This window comes from Mesoplodon mirus (assembly GCF_964341445.2).
Source record: "Mesoplodon mirus genome assembly, chromosome: 6".
In the NCBI taxonomy this organism is placed as follows: Eukaryota; Metazoa; Chordata; class Mammalia; order Artiodactyla; family Ziphiidae; genus Mesoplodon; species Mesoplodon mirus.
Genome location: NC_138982.1, coordinates 98,241,115 through 98,261,687, shown reverse-complemented (window position 1 = coordinate 98,261,687; position 20,573 = coordinate 98,241,115). Strand labels below are relative to the sequence as shown.

Sequence of the window (20,573 nt, the reverse complement as noted above, 5' to 3'; positions counted from 1 at the left end):
ACTAAGATCCCGCAAGACATGCAGCATGGCCAGAAAACCCTGAAAACCAAAAAACTCATGTTTGCTGTGTTTTTCAGTTTTGACTCAAGATACATAAAATGTGGTCCTTTTACATAGGCAAATAGTGGATAAACAAGTAACAAGCATACAGGGAAACCTTAAACTGTGAGATCTATTAGGATTCAGGTTTAAAGGTGGGGAGACTACACATCAACATGACCATCATAGCTAATTCAGCCATTCCTAGGAAAGCTGATAATCAAGCAGGCTAAAGTCATATTAATACTGCTACAAATTATGAAACCGGGTTAAATAAGGTTGAGGTAAGAAAGAATATTTCTTAAAAAAACAACAACAGATACCAACAAAATAATGTATTTTGGTCTTTAACCTAGTACCTTTTTAATTTCTAAGTTGAAGTCATAAGAAAAATTTTCCATGAAAGGAATAACACTGCTCCAAGTAACTTTAAATATCAAAAACCATTTTTTCCCAAAGATACAAGTCAAATGTTTACTGTAGAATGCTATAAAACACAAAAGAAAATAAGAAGACAAAAAAAATCACTCATAATCCTACTGCCCCAAGATAATTTTGGTATTTTGTTTTTATTCCTAGCCTTTTTATGTACACATACACACACTCAGGAAAACATTTGAATCAAAATAAAAGGGGCGGGACTTTCCTTGTGGCACAGTGGTTAAGAATCCGCCTGCCAATGCAGGGAACACGGGTTTGATCCCTGGTCCGGGAAGATGCCACATGTTGCGGAGCAACTAAGCCCATGAGCCACAACTACCGAGCCTGCACTCTAGAACCTGCGAGCCACAACTATTTGAGCCTGCGTGCCACAACTACTGAAGCCCGCGTGCCTAGAACCTGTGATCCACAACAAGAGAAGCCACTGCAATGAGAAGCCCGCACACCACAACGAAGGGTAGCCTCAGCTCGCCACAACTCGAGAAAGCCCACACGTAGCAACGAAGACTCAATGCAGCCAAAAATAAATAAATAAATTTATTAAAAAAAAAAAAAAAGACATGACACCCCAAAATTCATAGAGAAGAACATAGGCCAAATATACTCTGACATAAATTGTACCAATGTTTTCTTAGGTCAGTCTCCCAAGGCAATAGACATAAAAGCAAAAATAAACAAATGAGACTTAACCTTACAAGCTTTTGCATAGCAAAGCAAACCATAAACAAAATGAAAAGACAATCTATGGAATGGGAGAAAATATTTGCAAGAGATGTGACCGACAAGTGCTTAATCTCCAAAATATACAAACAGCTCATACAATTCAACAACAACAAAAGCAAACAACCCAATCAAAAAATGGGCAGAAGAACTAAATAGACATTTCTGCAAAGAAGACACAACGATGGCCAATAGGTTTATGAAAAAATGCTCAAGGGACTTCCCTGGTGGTCCAGTAGCTGGAACTCCACACTCCCAATGCAGAGGGCCTGGGTTTGAGTCCTGGTTGGGCAACTAGATTCCACATGCTGCAACTAAAAGTTTGCATGGTGCAACTAAAAATCCTGCATGCTGCAACTAAGACCTGGCACAGCCAAATAAATAAATAAATAAATATTTTAAAAAAAGAAAGGATGCTCATCATTGCTAATTATTAGAGAAGTGAAAATTAAAACTACAATGAGGTACCACCTCACACTGGTCAGAATGGCCATCATTAAAAAGTTTAAAAATGGGAATTCCCCAGCGGTCCAGTGGTTATGACTCTGTGCTTTCACTGCTGAGGACCACTGGTTCGATTCCTGGTCAGGGAACTAGGATCCTGCAAGCCGTGCAGTGCCACCCCCCGCCCACCACCAAAAAGTCTACAAATAACAAATGCTGAAGAGGGTGTGGAGAAAAGGGAACCCTCCTACACTGTTGGTGAGAATGTAAATTGGTCCAGCCACTATGGAAAATAGTATGGAGGTTCCTCAAAAAACTAAAAATAGAGTTGCCATATGACCCAGCAATCCCACTCCTGGGCATACATCCAGACAAAACTATAATTCAAAAAGATACATGCACCCCTATGATCACAGCAGCACTATTTACAATAGCCAAGACATGGAAACAATCTAAATGTTCACTGACAGATGAATACATAAAGATGTGGTACATATATACTATGGAATATGGAATATTACTCAGCCATAAAAAAGAATGAAATAATGCCATTTGCAGCAACATGGATGGACCCAGAGATTATCATACTAAGTGAAGTAAGTCAAACAGAGAAAGACAATACCACATGATATCAGTTTTATGTGGAATCTAAAATATGACACAAATGAACTTGTCTACGGAACAGAAAGACTCACAGACATAGAGAACAGACTTGTAGTTGCCAACACGGAGGGGAGTGGCGGAGGGATGGAGTGGGAGTTTGGGGTTAGCAGATGCAAACTATTATATATAGAATGGATAACAGCAAGGTCCTACTGCATAGCACAGGGTACTATATTCAATATCCAGTAATAAACCATAATGGAAAAGATTAAGAAACAATGTATATATATGTATAACTGAATCACTTTGCTGTACAGCAGAAATTAACACAATATTGTAAACCAACTCTACTTCAATAATGAAAAATTTGGTTATCAGGAAAAAATATTGGGTTTTTGTTTATCGAGGTACAGTGTACGTATAGTATTATATAACTTTCAGGTATACAACATAGTGTTCCACAATTTTTAAAGGTTATACTCCATTTATAGTTACTATAAAATATTGGCTATACTTTCTGTGCTGTATAATATATCCTTGTAGTCAGGTGTTCTTTAAGAGTAGTGTTGAGGGACTTCCCTGGTGGCACCGTGGTTAAGAACCCGCCTGCCAATGCAGGGGACACGGGTTCAAGCCCTGGTCCGGGAAAATCCCAAATGCCGTGGAGCAACTAAGCCCGTGTGCCACAACTACTGAGCCTGTGCTCTAGAGCCCATGTGCCACAACTACTGAGCCCGCGTGCCACAGCTACTGAAGCCTGCGTGCCTAGAGCCCGTGCTCCACAACGAGAAGCCACTGCAATAAGAAGCCCGTGCACTGCAACGAAGAGTAGCCCGGGCTCGCTGCAACTAGAGAAAGCCCACGCGCAGCAACAGACCCAACGCAGCCAAAATAAATAAATAAATTAATTAATTAATTAAATTTTAAAAAGTAGTGTTGAGCAGGCACACTGATTGACTGCTATTGACTAGATTATTTTACAACTCTAAAAATTAACTTACAGAAAAGTAATTGCAAATGCAAATGAAATGTGAAAGATTAAGAAGTCTTTTCTATCAGGGTAGGAAAGATAATTCCAAAACTTACAGTTCATTTCTCTATAGGGTATTAACCAATCTATTAGCAAATTCATTTTGAGCAAATTCATTCCTCTGGTTGAAAGACAATATATACAATTCTTTTCTTCAGAATTCTATTAGAAGCAGTTTTAACATCTTACTGGTTTCCTAAATTAATCATATAAAACCTTGTACTATAGTATTTGCATAAAAGTTAGGGTTTTTTTTTTGTGGTACGTGGGCCTCTCACTGCTGTGGCCTCTCCCACCGCAAGGCACAGGCTCCGGACGCACAGGCTCCGGACGCACAGGCTCAGTGGCCATGGCTCATGGGCCCAGCCACTCCGCGGCACGTGGGATCCTCCCGGACCGGGGCACGAACCCATGTCCCCTGCATCGGCAGGCAGACTCTCAATCACTGCGCCACCAGGGAAGCCCCAAAAGTTAGGTTTTTAACATTTAAAAAGTTATGCTTTGGCATAGGGCTTAGGAAAGTTTTTCTGTAAAGAGCAAGATAAGCAAATATTTTAGGTTTTGTGGGTCATTAGTTTATGTAGCAACTATTCAGTTCTGCCCTTGTAAGTGCAAAAGCAGCCACAGACAATATGTAAATACATGGGTGTGGCTGTCTCCCAATAAAACTTTATTTACAAAAGCAGGCAGTGGGCCAGATTTGGCCTACAAGCTATAGTCTGCCGACTTCTTTTTTTAAAAAAGTCAGTAAACCTCTGGTAAAAAAAATTCAGAAATGAGAGAGAAGGCACAAGGAATGAAAGAGACAAATCTACAGTCACTGGAGGCATTTAGAAGAGAATATTAAAAATTTTGTGCTGGAATTCCTTGGCAGTCCAGTGGTTAGGACTCTGCGCTTTCACTGCCGAGGGTCCAGGTTCAGTCCGTGGTCGGGGAACTAAGATCCCGCAGGCCGCGTGGCACCGACCAAAAAAAAAAAAAAAATTGTGCCAAGAAACTTGAAAATTTAGATGAAATAGACATATTATGGCAAAACTTTCTATAAATTACTCAAGATGAAATAGAAAACCTACAGAGTAATTCCCTAACCATTAAACTTGTCGAATTAGTAGCTAAAAATCACCCCCCAAAAGTCCAGTCAATTTTAGCCATCATTCTACCAAATATTCAAGAAACAAATAATTCTAATCTCATAGTAACTACTTCAGTGCATGTAAAAAATTGGAGGGAATACACAATCTATAAGACTAAACCAACTCTGATATCAAAACATGACAGAAACAGTGTGAAAAAGGAAAATTACTCATGAATACACTTGGAAACAGTCTAACAATATTAGCATTCTAAACCAAACACAGCAGTTTGTACAAAAGATGATATATTATGACTAAACTGGATTTATCTCAGGAATGAAAATTGAGTTAACATTAGTAAACTAATGTAATTTCCCACATTAACAGAATGAAAAAAATAAAGATGGTCTCAACGGATACAGAAAAAGTACGTGGTAAGTCCACACCTATTTCAGAGGGAATTTCCTTAATGTTAAAGGGGGTAAAGGGTTATCTATTTAAAACATTCACCAAATAATATACTTCATGGTTAAAAAAGAAAAAATGTCTTTCTTTACCATGGGAATAAGTGAACCCTCTATCACTACCTCTATTTAACTGCTGGGGTTTTTTTTGAAGTCCTAAACAGCACTGTAAAGTGAGAAGAAAAAAGTTCAAAATATAAGGACTGGAAAGGTAGGAAAAAAAACATTACTATTAGCAGGTAATATAAGAATATACTGAATATTTGTTTTATATGGAAAATTTCAAAGAGTATAGATAAATGTCTGAATGACTCGTAGTCATTTAGACATTTATCTATAGATTCTTTGTTGATTCTATATACAGTACTACTATATACAGTACTCTATATACAGTACTACTTTGTTGATTCTATATACAGTACTACTGTACACAGAATCAACAGTTACCAAAAATAAATCAGAAATAATATAATTTTAAGAAAAAAATTATAATAGTATCAAAAAGTATAAACTACCTTAGAATAATCTAACAAAAGATGTGTGAGACTTCTATGGAAAAACCTCTAAAACTTTATTAATTCGATGTAATCCCTAACAAAATACATTTTTCTTCTTTTTGTGGAAGCAGACAAGCTGCTTTAATAGTTTATATGGAACAGCAAAGAGTTATGAATAACTAAGACCCACCTGAATAATTAAGGTGGGAGACTTTCCTTATTATAAAGCTAAGGTCATTAAGACCAAGCAATAATAGTGTGGGAAGAGACAACCAACAGACTGGACAAAAGCCTATAATCAGTACCAAACATGTGAAAATGTGTTTTTTAAGAGAATTTGCATGGCCGATGGGTAGGAAGAGAAGGGAGTTTTCACTAAATGGTTCTGAAACAAAATGGGAAAAAATGAAATCAAACACCTATCTCACACCATCAAAAAAAAAAATTCCAAATAGATTAAAAGTTAAATATGAAAGAAAAACTATAAGGCAGTATATGAAAATATCTTTACGACTGAGTAGGGAACAATTTGTTTTTAAAGCATAAACAACATAAAGGAAAACACTGATGAATTCAACAACCATTCAAGTAGGTAATTAGAAAACAGATGTACATTTTATCATTTTTTTATACATTACACATATTTTACAATTAGTCTATCTACTAAATATTTAAACATCAAACAAAACTTTTAACAATGTCTACTTCACCTGCTATTGGTTTACACCATATTTGCTGAATATATAAAAATAAGCATATGGAATGAAGAATAAATGAGATATTTTGTTGGAATAATAGAATGCTGTGCTGCAATTATTTTGGGGCAGACATTTCATTTGCTATTATAAGCTGCTGAGAAACTGGAAAAGAGCAACACACTCTTCTTTCTGCTTCAGATGCATGAAAGATAAGGAAAAAATTCCAAAGCTAACACATCAAGACTACACTTGTGATAGATTTTATTATTCAGATGGCCCAGAATAAGATGTATTTTCTCCTCTGAGTCACCAAAGTAAATATCACGAATCTAGAATGTAATGCAACTCTATGCTCTGTAAAAGTTTTTGTTCACCACTGTATCCCCATACCCCGGGCCAGTTCCTTGCACACAATGGATGCTTGAGAAATATTTTTTAGTAGTTAAACATATAGCTACTGTTAAGGAAAAATATATGAATTTGTCTTTCCAGAGAAGATGAGTTTTAACAGTATAAGGTAGAAAAGGATCAGTGGTTAACTAGGTAAGTATTTATATATCTGGATAAAGTCATTTTTTTGTTTAAGAAAGGGGAAATGACATTTCACACAGTGGTGTCAGTAATTCAAGAGTTATAGCAAATTAATATTATGAGGAAATGTATAAATAAGGTTACCTATTTTAATGCTTCCTAAATTTTCATTTGTTGACTCCTAAGCCAATACATAAATTCTAGTGAGGCCAAAAGAAAGTCAAATTATTCATTTACAATAATAACAACAGCAGCAGCAGCCGCAAAGAAACAAAAAAACCACACCTGGAATTCTGATTATTCTATATCGACAATTTGAGTACTGAATTTAATCAATGACGATTATTAATCTTAAAAAATGAAAACCAACAGACCCACAGAAGTGCTCTACAACTTCATGTTGCACAACATAAGGTTCAGGAAGTCAATTTTAAAGTAATATATTCACGTAGTGTAATAACACTGGTGCAGTTATGGATTTCTCTCAAACTGTTTTTAACAGTGTAAATCCCAGAAATTCTACTACTGCTACAATCGTCTCCCCTAATGGGTAGTGATAGGAAATGACAGCCTTTTCATAACTCTATCTTGGAAACCCTACTGAAAGGAAGGACCTTACAGTTCAGCTTAGTCTGTTTCTGTAAGTGGGCTTCTCCCACTTGAGCATAAAACCTGAGTTTGTAAGATATACACACCCCTCTTCCAGTATATACTTATTAACAAAAACAAGAATATCAGAAAATTCTTACCAGAAAGATCCACCACTGCCTCATGACTGGAAACAGCTCCTTTCTCAATAAAAAGATCTCGAAAATATTCGCTATTAGCTGACAGAACAGATTTATGAGCTTTGTACTCTTCTCCTTCAATTAACAAAGTAACATCACAGAACTGGTTAGAGAGTCTCTGTTCGTTCAGCTGTTTTAAGACAGCCTGACAATGTTTTGGAGAAGAACGTTTCACCACTCCTTTGGTGTCAACCTATCAAAATAAGTTTGAGACCAAGAGTTGCATTACATATTATCTGTATTTTTACCCTTAACAGAATTTAAAACAAGACACATTATTCCCTTGTAAAAGATTCCACTAATATGAATAACCTGATATTCTTTATTACGTATGTATTTAAATAAAAAGATACGTTGTTCTCACTATCTTCTGCTATGTTCATTCTACTTGACCCAATGAAAATCTGCATCTCACTTCTTGCTGCCTCCTCTTATTAGTCAGAAATTTATTTGATGATATAAGAAACTAATGCAGGCAAAAAGCAAAGACCTAGTCAGCTTAATTTTACCTTGCTGCATGACCCAGAGACTGCTTCCAGAAATGTATTCTGTCTACCTGTACCAATATACTACTAAAAAGAAGAGAGGGGGCTTCCCTGGTGGTGCAGTGGTTGAGATTCTGCCTGCCAATGCAGGGGACACGGGTTCGTGTCCCAGTCCGGGAGGATCCCACATGCCACGGAGCGGCTAGGCCCATGAGCCATGGCCACTGAGCCTGCGCTCCGCAACGGGAGAGGCCGCGACAGTGAGAGGCCCACGTACCACAAAAAAAAAAAAAAAAAAAAAAAGAAGAAGAAGAGAGGAGGAGTAATTAACAACAAATCAACAAGTTACATTCTGATGAGAAGAAACAACAGGAATACTTATAATTAAGGAAGAGGCAGTATTAGCAAACTTTTAGGGCATATAACAACATGACAGTGACAGTGCCAAAAGGGAAGCAGTTTTAGTGGTTTAAGAAAAAATTCAGTTAAGACTATAAATACTAACACACTAGTTACAAATGTTAAGCTGAATGGAAGGTTCCACTTACAAATACAAGTTCATGTTTGGATACTGGCTTCTTTTTTGCAGGCTTGGAAGCTGTAGTTGGAGGCGAAGTAAAGTTGCTCAGGTCATCCTCTGATTCATTACTTTCTTCTCCAGATTCAAGGTCTAGTCCCAATTCTTCCAACATTTCTGAAGTATCTGATATAGGACGGGATCGATCTAGTTTCTCCTGGCATTTGCTACACTGTTTAATGTAATCTTTGACTTGCTTTAATATACCTACAATGAAACAAAAATTAACTAGTTAAATTTAATACTGCTCTCATGTGAAAACCGCAGATTATACTGTTCATTATTTAATCTGTGTATACTAATGTATATTCAAGTGCATGTATACAGACACACACATGCCCATAAAGTATGTAGAGTGAATTATTTAGAATTTAAGATACAGTTTTTTCAAAGATATGTTATAATGACAATTTGTCTCCACGCCGAGGTAGACTGTTTTGTTGTTCACTCTTATTCATTTACTCACTGTACGATTATGTAGCACCATCCATCTCCATGTGAGTTTCAACTCACTCATGCAATAGGAACTATATGAAATTGCCAATATGTAACTGTTTTTGACTTTCATAAACAGTAATATAATAATGTGGTTCACGTTAATAACTCTCCACCCTACTAACATCAGGCTTCACCATGCAATTAGTTTTGGTCAATGGAATATGAATGAATATGATGGATGCCATGTGTCACTAGAAGCTTTAAGAAGCAATGTTTCCCATCGGTTCCCTGACTTATGTCCCCTCTGTCAAAGAGCAGCATGTTCCAGATGGATACTGTCTTCTACCTTGAAATGTAGATGAAAAAAACAGGTGGAGCCAATCTGCAACCTGAAAAGGACCACAACCAAAACTTGTAATGAGTGTAAAATATATCTCTTGTCTTTGAAAGCTATGAGCTTTTAGAGTTTTATTAAATAACAGTATACACAATCTATCAAAAGTTGATTATACACAAGCCATTCATAAAACCCTATTTTGAATTTCAACTTTCAACTCAACATGTTGGGATGGGGTAGGAAGCAGGGAGGAACACTTTACACACACTCCCCCCTCTCCATCATACTTGTAAGGGAGGACCAATTAATTCCCATTCTACAGACAAGGAGAATGAAGCCCTAAGAGGTAACCTGTCCAAAGTCACATCTAGTAAACTGCATAAGTGGGCCTCCAGAAGTCATGTGACTTTCAGGATACTATGCTACTTACCCAGGAACACATTTATCCATCCCTGTGACAGAAACTTCTTCCCCAACAATCCCCAAGTAAAATGCAAATGAAAACGCTGTTAATTAGCTAAAATGATACAGAGGTATACAGAAAATTCCTGAAAAGCTTCAAGATGATAAATTATACCAAGTTACTTGCACTTCAACCTTCAAATAGTATTTAAGCAATATTTATCAAATTGTATTATATCCCATACTTACTAAAAGAAGTACACACTGGACTAATAAATTCGGAAAATTATATTCTCGGAACTTCCCTGGTGGTGCAGTGGTTAAGAATCTGCCTGCCAATGCAGGGGACACGGGTTCAAGCCCTGGTCCGGGAAGATCCCACATGCCGCGGAGCAACTAAGCCTGTGAGCCACAACTACTGAGCCCGCGTGCCGCAACTACTGAAGCCCATGTGCCTAGAGCCCTTGCTCCACAACAAGAGAAGCCACTGCAATGAGAAGCCCATGCACTGCAACGAAGAGTAGCCCCCGCTCGCTGCAACTAGAGAAAGCCAGCGCACAGCAATGAAGACCCAACGCAGCCAAAAATAAAAATAAATAAAATAAGTAAATTTATAGAAAAAAGATATTAATGTATGACAGTCGATCAACTGTCTGAAAAAATCATCCTATCATATTTTAGAAGTCCTTTAACTCTAGCGTTAGTGTTTTGATGGGATCCATCTTAAATCTAGCTTTACAGATTCAGGAACCTGACCTCTTTAGCTTGCCCAGAGCTGATTAAGCTGAAAGAATCTGACTCAAATTAATCACTGAAAAGACATAAATGTATAAACATAGTTAACTTACTATTTTAAGAGTGGGTAATTACCACAAGGGGTAGAAATTACTTTATGCAGGAAAATTTGAATCCACTGACTAGCTTTGTGACCATGTCCAAGTCACCTAACCTCTCTGTGCCAAAATGGGGATAACAGCACTTACCTCCACAGTGTGTTATAACGATAAAATGTTAATATTTATAAATCACTTTGAACAGTGTCTGAGACAAGGTAACTACTACATAAGCGTTAAATGATGCTCAATGGTCAACTTCCATAAAAACGTCCACGTAGGGACGTGCCCTGGTGGCGCAGTGGTTAAGAATCCACCTGCCAATGCAAGGGACACAGGTTCAGGGGCCTGGTCCAGGAAGATCCCACATGCTGTGGAGCAACTAAACCCACGTGCTACAACTACTGAGCCCACGTGCCACAACTACTGAAGCCTGCACGCCTAGAGCCTGTGCTCCGCAACAAGAGAGGCTACCACAATGAGAAGCCTGAGCACTGCAACCAAAAGAAGCCCCTGCTCGCCGCAACTAGAGAAAGCGCACACGCAGCAATGAAGACCCAATGCAGCCCCCCCCCAAAAAAAGTCCACATAAAATACCAAATTAGCATTAGGAGGTTCTTTACTGAGCATAGACTTAGTGGGTAAACAACCTCTGATAAAACAACTTGAGGAACAGATTCTCACTCTAGAGCAGCAGTTTCCCAACCTCAGCAGTGTCGACATTTTGAGCCAGATGATTCTTGTTGTGGGGCAGGGAGGGGTGGGTAGGCTGTCCTGTCCTGTGCACTGTGGAATGTTTAGGAGCATTCCTGACCTTTACCTAACCAGATGTCAAGAGCAGCCCCTCAAACACCACCACCAGTTATGACAACCAATATTGTCTCCAGACATAGTCAGATGTTCCCTGGGAGGCAAAACTGTCCAGGGTTGAGAACCCCTACTCTAGAGATCGGCCAAATTGAACAATTTGCTCCTGTTAGCTGTTCAAGAAACTCCCTCCCTCCCTATCAGTGATGAGGCCCAGAGAATAGTGGCTCCTATTTCTATTTCTCCACGCATATTAGTCATTCAGATTTTTTTGTTTTGTTTTTTTCTTCAAAGAGGTTACAAAGTGGTCAGTTATAGCTGTATTAACATAGACCCAGTTCTTGCTGGGTTTTCAGAAATTACGTCCTCCTCTTCTAGATTAGATAACGGCAGCATCAATGTATCCCCATAAAACAAATCAGTTCTTACGGTAGGAACCTCTGCAGGTAGCTAATTTAACCTACTACATAATTTTCCTAGTTTAATCGTTTTTCCTACTAATTTAATTTTCTCTTCACATTTTGCATTAATTGTAGATCCCCATAAGTCAGCATTTGACTGAGGCAGGGGAGAGAGTCATTTATTTTGAAACTCCAGCATATAACTACAATACAGGATAAAATAAGGGGTTGAGAGGGTGAGACTATCTATTAACATTTTACGTTCTGAAATAAATTTGCTATATGTCAACTTTAGGCACGGAGCCAGTTTTTCACTGTGCTCAAACAAGTGAAGTTGCTACAAACTTACTTTATTACCAGAATATAATGGCAGTGCTTATGATGGCAACATTCTAGAAAAAGCAGCATAAATAATAAATCCCAGTAAACTATCCCTGACCTTGGAATCATTTTTTTCTTGGCATCTACGCTGATTAGATCTTATTAGTTCCCAGATAAACATCTACAGGGCTTTGGAGTATGTTTATTGTAAAAAGGGTCCATTTGTAGTGTATGACACATTAAAAACTGATAGTTAAAAATGTTTTATCAGCTATCAGTTCCAGGTCCAAGAATGTTTATTTTTCTGTCTATGCAGCGTTGTTAATTTTTTTTTTTCTCTTCCTTTTGGCAGTCCCGAGCAGCATGCGGGATCTTGGTTCCCCAACCAGGGATCGAACCCATGCCCCTTGTTGTGGAAGCGTGGAGTCTTAACCACTGAACCACCAGGGAAGTCCCCAGTGTTGAAAATTTTAATAGGCCTATAACAAACAAGTAAAACGAGCAAAGTGTTAATGTAATAAACATCAAAATGAATAGCTAATAATCGAGGGCAAACTTCTCTGATGCTTACTGACTATGAATTCTCATTTTAAATGAAAAAATATTAAAATAATAAAAATAATGATATAAAATAGTATCATAAACCCATTACATATTAACAAAAATAGCATTTATACGAAAAATACTATTTACCAAAACATAAAAAAATTAGTGAGAAAAGTGCGTTACTTTACATTTTTGCAAGTCTTTTTAATGTATGGTTTAACAGAAGACAGATTATCATATATGCATTCAATCTATTGCCATATTATCACATGTCATGTAGCCTCTGGAAAACTCCATTGTATACTTGTGATACAATAAGTGAAAAGGCAAATAATGCCTTAGTATTATTATGAATATAATTTTGACTTCGGGGATCCTCTGAAAGGATCTCACGGCCTCCCTGTTCAGGGGTTTAGTACCAAACTTAGAGAACAGCTGTTCTGGACATTTAAGGACTTCAAAAGTCTACTTATCCACAAATGTATCTCTCATTAAAAAAAATAAACATCAACACAGTCTCAGGTTTTTGTTTTTGTTTTTTTGTCTTTTAAGACACTGCACACTAAAACAAAAATCAAACAAACAAAATACTGGATTAGATATCACTCACAGATACTCAATTTAGGGAAAGAAAATTCTGAACACTAAGCCCATTTAGCACCATATAACAGTGGATAAGAAAAGTTTGAAATCCCAAAGGTCAGCTCCTGGTGCTTTTAGTTTTCCCATCTGTAAAACAGAGACATAAATGTTGCCATCTTACAAGGCTGGATGAGGATTAAATACTATGTAAAATTAAGTGCTCAGCACTACGCCTGCATGTAAAAGCTTGATTCGTATTATATTTAGCTATAATTATCATTTTAACATGTCATAAAATATTAAACCTGAGACATTTGTTCAACAAAACTATGTCTGACCAAATCAATCCTAACAAAATGCAGCAACTACTCCGTATTTACCCTTCAGTCATGTCGCTATAGGAATTTAAGTCAGATATTGGTTTAAAATATAAAATAAGGAAAAGCTTTTAAGAAGAATATAGAGGGCTTCCCTGGTGGCGCAGTGGTTGAGAGTCCGCCTGCTGATGCAGGGGACACGGGTTCATGCCCCGGTCCGGGAAGATCCCACATGCCGCGGAGCGACTGGGCCCGTGAGCCATGGCCGCTGAGCCTGCGCGTCTGGAGCCTGTGCTCCGCAACGGGAGAGGCCACAACAGTGAGAGGCCCGCGTACCAAAAAAAAAAAAAAAAAAAAAAAAAAGAAGAATATTGAGAGCTGGACTGTTTTTGAAAACACGAAAGAATTATTTAAGAAGCAAAAAGACCTATCCAGAAAAGTTCATATTCAGTAGTCTAACTTCCTTACTCACAGATTAAGTTCCATAAATTAATTTCTGCAGAAGCATACGGAATCGTTCCTGACGAAACCTCTTCTATAGGCCTGCAAACTTTTACTAATTATAACCGAACGGTTTGAATATTCATCAACTTTTTGGAGAGTGAGGACGGTATAAAAAAAAAAAAAAAACACCCGAAGGACCTTTCTCTCCTTCCCTAACCTGGTTCCCAAGGAGTCAAACTTTAGAGCCACGCTCCCGGACCATAACAATCCCAGAAACCGCATCTTTTCTGGGCATACATAGTGCCTCACAGTGTCCAAATCGCTCTTCACTACAGCAAACGGAAGAATATTAAAATACCCAGAATTGAGAGTACCTGCTATTAAAATTCTTGTCCTAAAAACTAGCCTCAAATGACTGTTTCCACAGCCACTCGAAATCATTTCTGCACACAACTGTATGATTTCTTATTCACGCCGCAGTAGCACAAAGAGGAACCCCGGCAAGCGGATCAGCACAAGCTCAAACCCGCTGGCCAACACCCTAGCGGAACGCACTGCAGAAAGCGGCCGGGCTCTGGGCGGACCGCGCCGCTCCCAAACCATCCGCACAAACAGGATTTTAAAACGCACCACACACAGCACCTGCAACGGCCGCCCAAAAGCGTCCGCGAAGGGAAGAAGCCACCGCCTCCCGCGCCGCCGAAGGAGGCGGGCCCAGCGCACCCCGCGCGTCCCGGCCCCTCCCCGCGGCTGGGCCGGGCCCCGGGGAAGCCCCCTTCGCCCCACCCCGGGCCAGGGCCCGCCCCCAGCTTCCCCGGCCTCCTTCCTGTGGGAAGTGCGGCTCCTTTCGCGTCCCCCACCCTCTCGGCTCCGCCTGGCAGCTGCTCCGCCGCCGGGCACGGGCTAGGCTGGGCCCGCGAGCGGCGACCGGGAGGAGGGTGCCGGACCCTCACACTCGCGGGTGCCCAGAGGGGCCCGCCTCCGGCTGCGGACCTTTTCTGGGAGCAAGCCGGCCGCCCTCCCCCTTACCGCGGGTGAGGTCTTACCTCGCCACCAGTACGTCTTGGACAAGTCGTGCCAGGTCTGATGCTGGGTGTGGTGAGTGCCGCCCGGGCCCAGGTGCGCAGCCTCGATAAGCCCCCGGCGCCGCTCGGGCTGCAGCACCACCTCCAGCTCGGCGAAGGTCTTGCGGTGCCGCTGCCGCCGCTGGTAATACAGCGTTCCGTCGCGCACCACGTAGCAGGCGGCCGCCTTGCGGATTTTACGCTTGACATTACCCTCGGTGCCCGGCGCGTACGGCTCGCACTCGTTCGTCAGGTAGCGCAGGATGGCCTGGTAGCTTTCCTCGCTTGACATCGCTGACGGCGGCTCCCCGAGGGCGCCTGTCAGTGGCAAGGGAAGAAGACAGCGCACTAGTTTCGGGCGGATGCAACAGCAGTAGCGGCACTGTAGGGAGGCCTGGCTGTGTCTGTGGTGAGTGCTCTTCGAGGGCGCCCGCACCGCGGAGGGAGAGCGGACGAGTTGGTAACCAAGAGGAACTGCACTTCTCCAGCGCGCGGGATCCGCTGGCGACTGACAAAATGGCTGCTGCACCACCGGAAGTGACGCAAATCAAGGGCAGTGGGTGAGGGGGCTAAGCCCTGATTGGAGCGCAATGGCTTTCTGGCTTGATCTAGCCGACCAAGTGACGTTAGGACTGCGGACGGACATTTTGGAAGCGGGTAGGCCCTTCCTGGGAAATCGAAGTGGTTTTGAGCAGACATCTTAAGTCCTGGCAGTTTCCCTTTTTGTTTTCCCTTTCCCAGGATCTGAGCACGTGTAGGAGGCGGTGGTGGGCAGTTGTTAATCCCGTCGGAGATACCCCAAGGTGTAAAGGAGTCTTTTTGACCCCGCCTACGTTTTGAGACACCCAACATAAAAGCGCCAGATTTTGAGGCCCCTAGTATAATATTAGCCACTGGATGTAAGACCAAAGAAAGCCCTTTCACATGGAAATGTAGCTTCCAGTTAAGTGTTATAAAATCTAAATCCCTCCGTGATAGGAGTTAATGTAATTTCTAAGTAACTGCTGGTTCCTTACTACCCATGGAATAGTCATTTTTCTGGAATGATCAGGTTATGTATTGACGATTTTTTACCTATGAAGGTAGTCATGTTAGCAAGGAGTGAGGAAGAGCAGCTAGCAGTGTTTTCTTACAGCTTTATTTGCATATATTTTTACATAAACTTAGGGGAAAAAATTCTCCATTTTACACCCAACATATACTGAATGCACTTAAGGCCGAGGCGGCTCAGACTGCGCGGTGCTTTATTGGAGCCTGAAAACTCTGGGCCAACCCTCTCCTCTCCCAGCCTAGAGTCTGCAGTCACCGAGTGAGGTAGTGACCCTTTGGAGATAGGTGAGGACAGATGGTGAAAACAGTGGGCTCAAAAAGCAGGATGCGGGACTTCCCTAGTGGTGCAGTGGTTAAGAATCCGTACTTCCAATGCAAGGGATCCGGGTTCTATCCCTGGCCAGGGAACTAGATCCCACATGCAAACTAAGAGTTTGCCTGCCACAACAGAGGAGCCCACGAACCGCAACTAAGACCCAGCGCAACCTAAATAAATGAAATAATTAAAACAACAACAAAAAAAGCGGATGCACTCAGTCCCTCAGCACTTGGGGGTGGGGATTGCAGGAATTTCCAAACGGCCCGGTTGAGGCAGTTGAAAATCCTAGCTGTAGGTACATGAGCTCCCAGGCCCGGAGGAAAGATAGAACTACCAGGCCTTAGGGCCACTCATTCCACAGACTACAGCTGGGTGAGGGAGGAATTAGAAGATGGAGACACACCCCTGCTCCTAAGGGGTGGGGCACCCAGAATGGATTTCCAAATCCACCCTCCAAGGGATGTATATGTGCTGGGCCAGCACCACCAGTTCTGCTGTGAAATAGACTTCCTTTAAAACTAAATTTAATGTGGGACTTTCCTGGCGGTCCAGTGGTAAGAATCCGCTTTGCAACGCAGGGGATGCGGATTCGACCTTGTCAGGGAACTAAGATCCCACATGCCGCCAGGCAACTAAGCCTGCGTGCCACAACTACTGAGCTTGCCCACCTCAGCTAGAGCCTGCCTGCCCAAACTAGAGTCCCTGCACCATAACTAGATTAGAGAAAACCCACCACCACAACTAAGAGCCCACGTGCTGCAACAAAAGATCCCCACGTGCCACAACTAAGACCCGATGCAGCCAAAAAATAAAAATTAAAAATAAACCTTTAAAGAAAACTAACACCAAAAAAAACCCCTCAATTTAATGTAAGTAGATTAAGATTTTAAGTAAACAAGTTGTGGACATGGCTGAGGGAAGCTAAATTAATCAAAATCCCTACACATCCAAATCAGTTTCTATCAAAACACACCCCGTGAAAGCACTGAGAAGCCCACTAAAACTTAGGATTCTCTTCTGTGCCTTTGGGCCAATACAGAGAAATGTTTTACTAAAATGTTTTACACGTGGTCCAGCGGTCTTCCTGAGAAAAGCTAAACTCGCTGTCCTGTGAGAACAAGTATTTAGTGTTTATACTGTCCTGAGCTGCAAGCTGTTCAGGACTCAAAGGTAATCAGAATGGGCAGTTCCATTTTAAGGTATTTAGATGAAAAAAAGCAGTGCTTTTAAGGGGACATTTTATTGTGTTCAAAAGTAAGAACATGTAGCTCTGCATTCATGTTGGGTATTTTGACTGGCTTTTAAGCTTTCTCTGTTCACAGCTGCATGACCTTTTTCTTCATTTATTTTTTAAAAATTACAATAAAAAGGGTTTTTTCCAAACAAAATCTTACTAAGCAAAAGCCAGCCAACCAGCTTACCTTGTATATTTACTTTACACATCTTTTCAGCTTTCAAGTCCTCCAAAGAGACTGTTTTATCCCCAACACCTAGACCAATGCCTGAATTTAACAAACACCAGAAATAATCATTAATTCCATCACCCTGGATAGAATGGAGGTGAGGGGCAGTGTTGATGTGTTTTACCTTCACATACTATTCCTATGTATAAAAAGCATGTTTCTGAAGAGGATGTACCTTGTTCATCGTTTCCTTGCAACTTAGCACAGTGTGGTACGTAAGATCATCTACTTTTTGAAAAATTGCAAGCCTATTTTTTAAAATTTTTATTTATTTATTTATTTATGGCTGTGTTGGGTCTTTGTTTCTGTGCGAGGGCTTTCTCTAGTTGTAGCAAGTGGGGGCCACTCTTCATCGCGGTGCACGGGCCTCTCACTATCGCGGCCTCTTGTTGCGGAGCACAGGCTCCAGACGTGCAGGCTCAGTAATTGTGGCTCACAGGCCCAGTTGCTCCACGGCATGTGGAATCTTCCCAGACCGGGGCTCAAAGCCGTGTCCCCTGCATTGGCAGGCAGATTCTCAACCACTAAACCACCAGGGAAGCCCCGCAAGCCTATTCTTAACAACAATTACAATTACTACTCTCTTTACCACATTTATGTAAAAGAAATTGTACTCTTCATTTAAGCTTATTTTCTGGAAGCAAGAGCAGATTATACAGGTGATAGTTCTAAGTAGTTTTAACTCAGCTATAAGCTAATGGTTAAAAGGTGAGATACTGGTGAACCAAAAGGCATCCCCAATATGAAATAAATGTGTCTATTATGGAGAAGGGTAATTTAACAAGAAAATAACTCATTAAGAAGGCTTACTTTCTGCAGACAGAAAAATGCATCTTTTAGCAATCAACCTGGCTAAAATCTATGCAACATCCTAGTACTTGTAGCTATGTAACAAAAATTTTAGACAATGCAGGCTGTACCGTGCCCTTATAGCCTCAGCTGAGCAAAGCTTGCATTTAACCGTATAGATCTTATTTTATTTACATTATCTTGCTTAACATCTCTCCAAGAGGCTTACATTAGGAGGCACTATTCCCAAGAATTGAACTCTTTAAAAAATACGTAGCTCTTGGACTTCCCTGGTGGCACAGTGGTTAAGAATCCACCTGCCAGTGCAGGGGACACAGGTTTGATCCCTGGTCCAGGAAGATCTCACATGCCACGGAGCAACTAAGCCCACACACCACAACTACTGAGCCCACACACCACAACTACTGAAGCCCGCGTGCCTAGAGCCCATGCCCCACAACTTAGAGTAGCCCCTGCTCACTGCAACTAGAGAAAGCCCACACACAGCAACGAAGACTCAATGCAGCCATAAATAAATAAATAATCTATTAAAACAAACCCACCTTGCTCTTAAATTCCTAACTGTGTCGTTTAGCTATTACTGTGTAGGCTGAACATGCCCAATTTAGGAGTAAAAATTCCACCACAATCTAGTTATAGTCAGATCTTTATTTAAAAATCCAAGCTGCCAACTTAGCGTTTTCCACCAACACGGGGAGCAGAAACTTTCACAGGCTTCACAATCTTTTGCTTAGGTGCTGCCTTTGTGGGAGCCTGTAAAAAGACAACATGTTATGTGGCATTATTCCATGTAGGGTTTTGTTTTGTTTTTTTCCCCCAATCACTGCTCTCTTATGCCCAGATTCTGTTTGTATCCTAGATTGCCTTCCTAATTATCTGTGTTCCTAATATTATAAAGTCCACCTTTATATGAAATATAAATGAAAGACAAAGATATCAGATTGAAGGAGTTAAGAGACACAACTAGATGCAGTGTGGGATCCTGAACTGTATCCTAAGAACAGAAAAAGGACCAATGCTAATATTTTGGTTTTGAAATTTTTACTATGGTTATTGAAATTAACATTGATAAAAGCTGGGTAAATTCTGTACAATTATAGAAAATTTTACGGAAAATCTAGAATTATTTCAAAATAAACTTAAAACACCTTTATTTTCCCCCTTCCCATTTCTATATAGCACTAACATATGCATTTGGCTTTAGCAAAGGGACCTCTCTGGAGACCGGAATCACTCACTCAGAAATCAATTATGGACATCATTTCCATTAGAGCCTTGCACTAAATTCCTTAAAAAACTGAAACTTTCATTTACCACAATTTGAAATAAAAATAAATCTTTCTGTTGCTTTAAATGAGAAATCCAAGACAATCCCACAATTACCTTTGCAGCAGCCATTGCTGTCTTTTTAGATGCTTGCTTAGCCTTTTTTGCTTCCTTGGCAGCCCTGTGGGGTTAAAAATAACTTAAGCAAAGCACTTTACTCCTTAAGGGTATAGCTTATTAACAAGAGGCTAGTGTTTGGGAAAAGTAGAATTAACATATTCCTTCCCCACCTGCAATTATTTGTATGATAAATCCGAAGGATTTATTAACAAATGTCATTATCCACCAAGTCAGCTTAACATTTCTTAGAAATTGTACAGTATCTTTATAATTGCATATAGAATTTCAACAAATCATTTAGACTATAGTATAAACTTCTGTATTATTAAACATGAGTATTTACAATTTGACAATTCCTATACAGATGCAAGTAACACAACACAAAATAACATGAGATTAAGACTTCTGTGCCTATAAACCCAAACATAACCTAAAATCCATTCCAATAGCTGAAATGCTCATAATGAAAGCTTCCTCACCTGATAGCTTGTTCTCGTTGAGCCTTCCTAACTTCAGGTTTCTGATTCCTCTTGGCCATTATATCAGCAAGAGATGCACCAGTTATGGCCCTCTGGAATTTGACTGCACGGCGGGTTCTTTTCTTTTGAATTTCTTCCTACAGAACAAAAAGATGGGGACCACACTTAGCAACCTTGCTTCATG

General features: G+C 40.4%; 2 protein-coding genes across 6 annotated transcripts in view; both read right to left on the bottom strand.

The window, feature by feature from the left end:
* ZBTB11 (zinc finger and BTB domain containing 11) overlaps positions 1 to 15,462 on the bottom strand; it is a 30,418-nt gene extending 14,956 nt beyond the window's left edge. The window contains exons 1-3 of the mRNA XM_082624559.1: positions 14,865 to 15,462; positions 8,362 to 8,597; positions 7,290 to 7,521 (exon numbers count right to left, since the gene is read on the bottom strand). Of these exons, the coding sequence (XP_082480685.1) occupies positions 7,290 to 7,521; positions 8,362 to 8,597; positions 14,865 to 15,174 (778 nt within the window). The 5' untranslated portion in view covers positions 15,175 to 15,462. The remainder of the gene's footprint in view (positions 1 to 7,289; positions 7,522 to 8,361; positions 8,598 to 14,864) is intronic.
* Positions 15,463 to 19,157: 3,695 nt separating this feature from the next.
* The window catches only part of RPL24 (ribosomal protein L24), a gene marked incomplete at its 5' end in the record, with an annotated part of 144,625 nt that continues 143,209 nt past the window's right edge, over positions 19,158 to 20,573 (bottom strand). For all 5 annotated transcript variants that reach the window (XM_082624945.1, XM_082624946.1, XM_082624943.1 and 2 more), the window contains 3 exons: positions 19,158 to 19,277; positions 19,908 to 19,971; positions 20,390 to 20,526. In XM_082624945.1, coding sequence (XP_082481071.1) covers positions 19,197 to 19,277; positions 19,908 to 19,971; positions 20,390 to 20,526 — 282 coding nt within the window. In that variant the 3' untranslated portion in view covers positions 19,158 to 19,196. The remainder of the gene's footprint in view (positions 19,278 to 19,907; positions 19,972 to 20,389; positions 20,527 to 20,573) is intronic.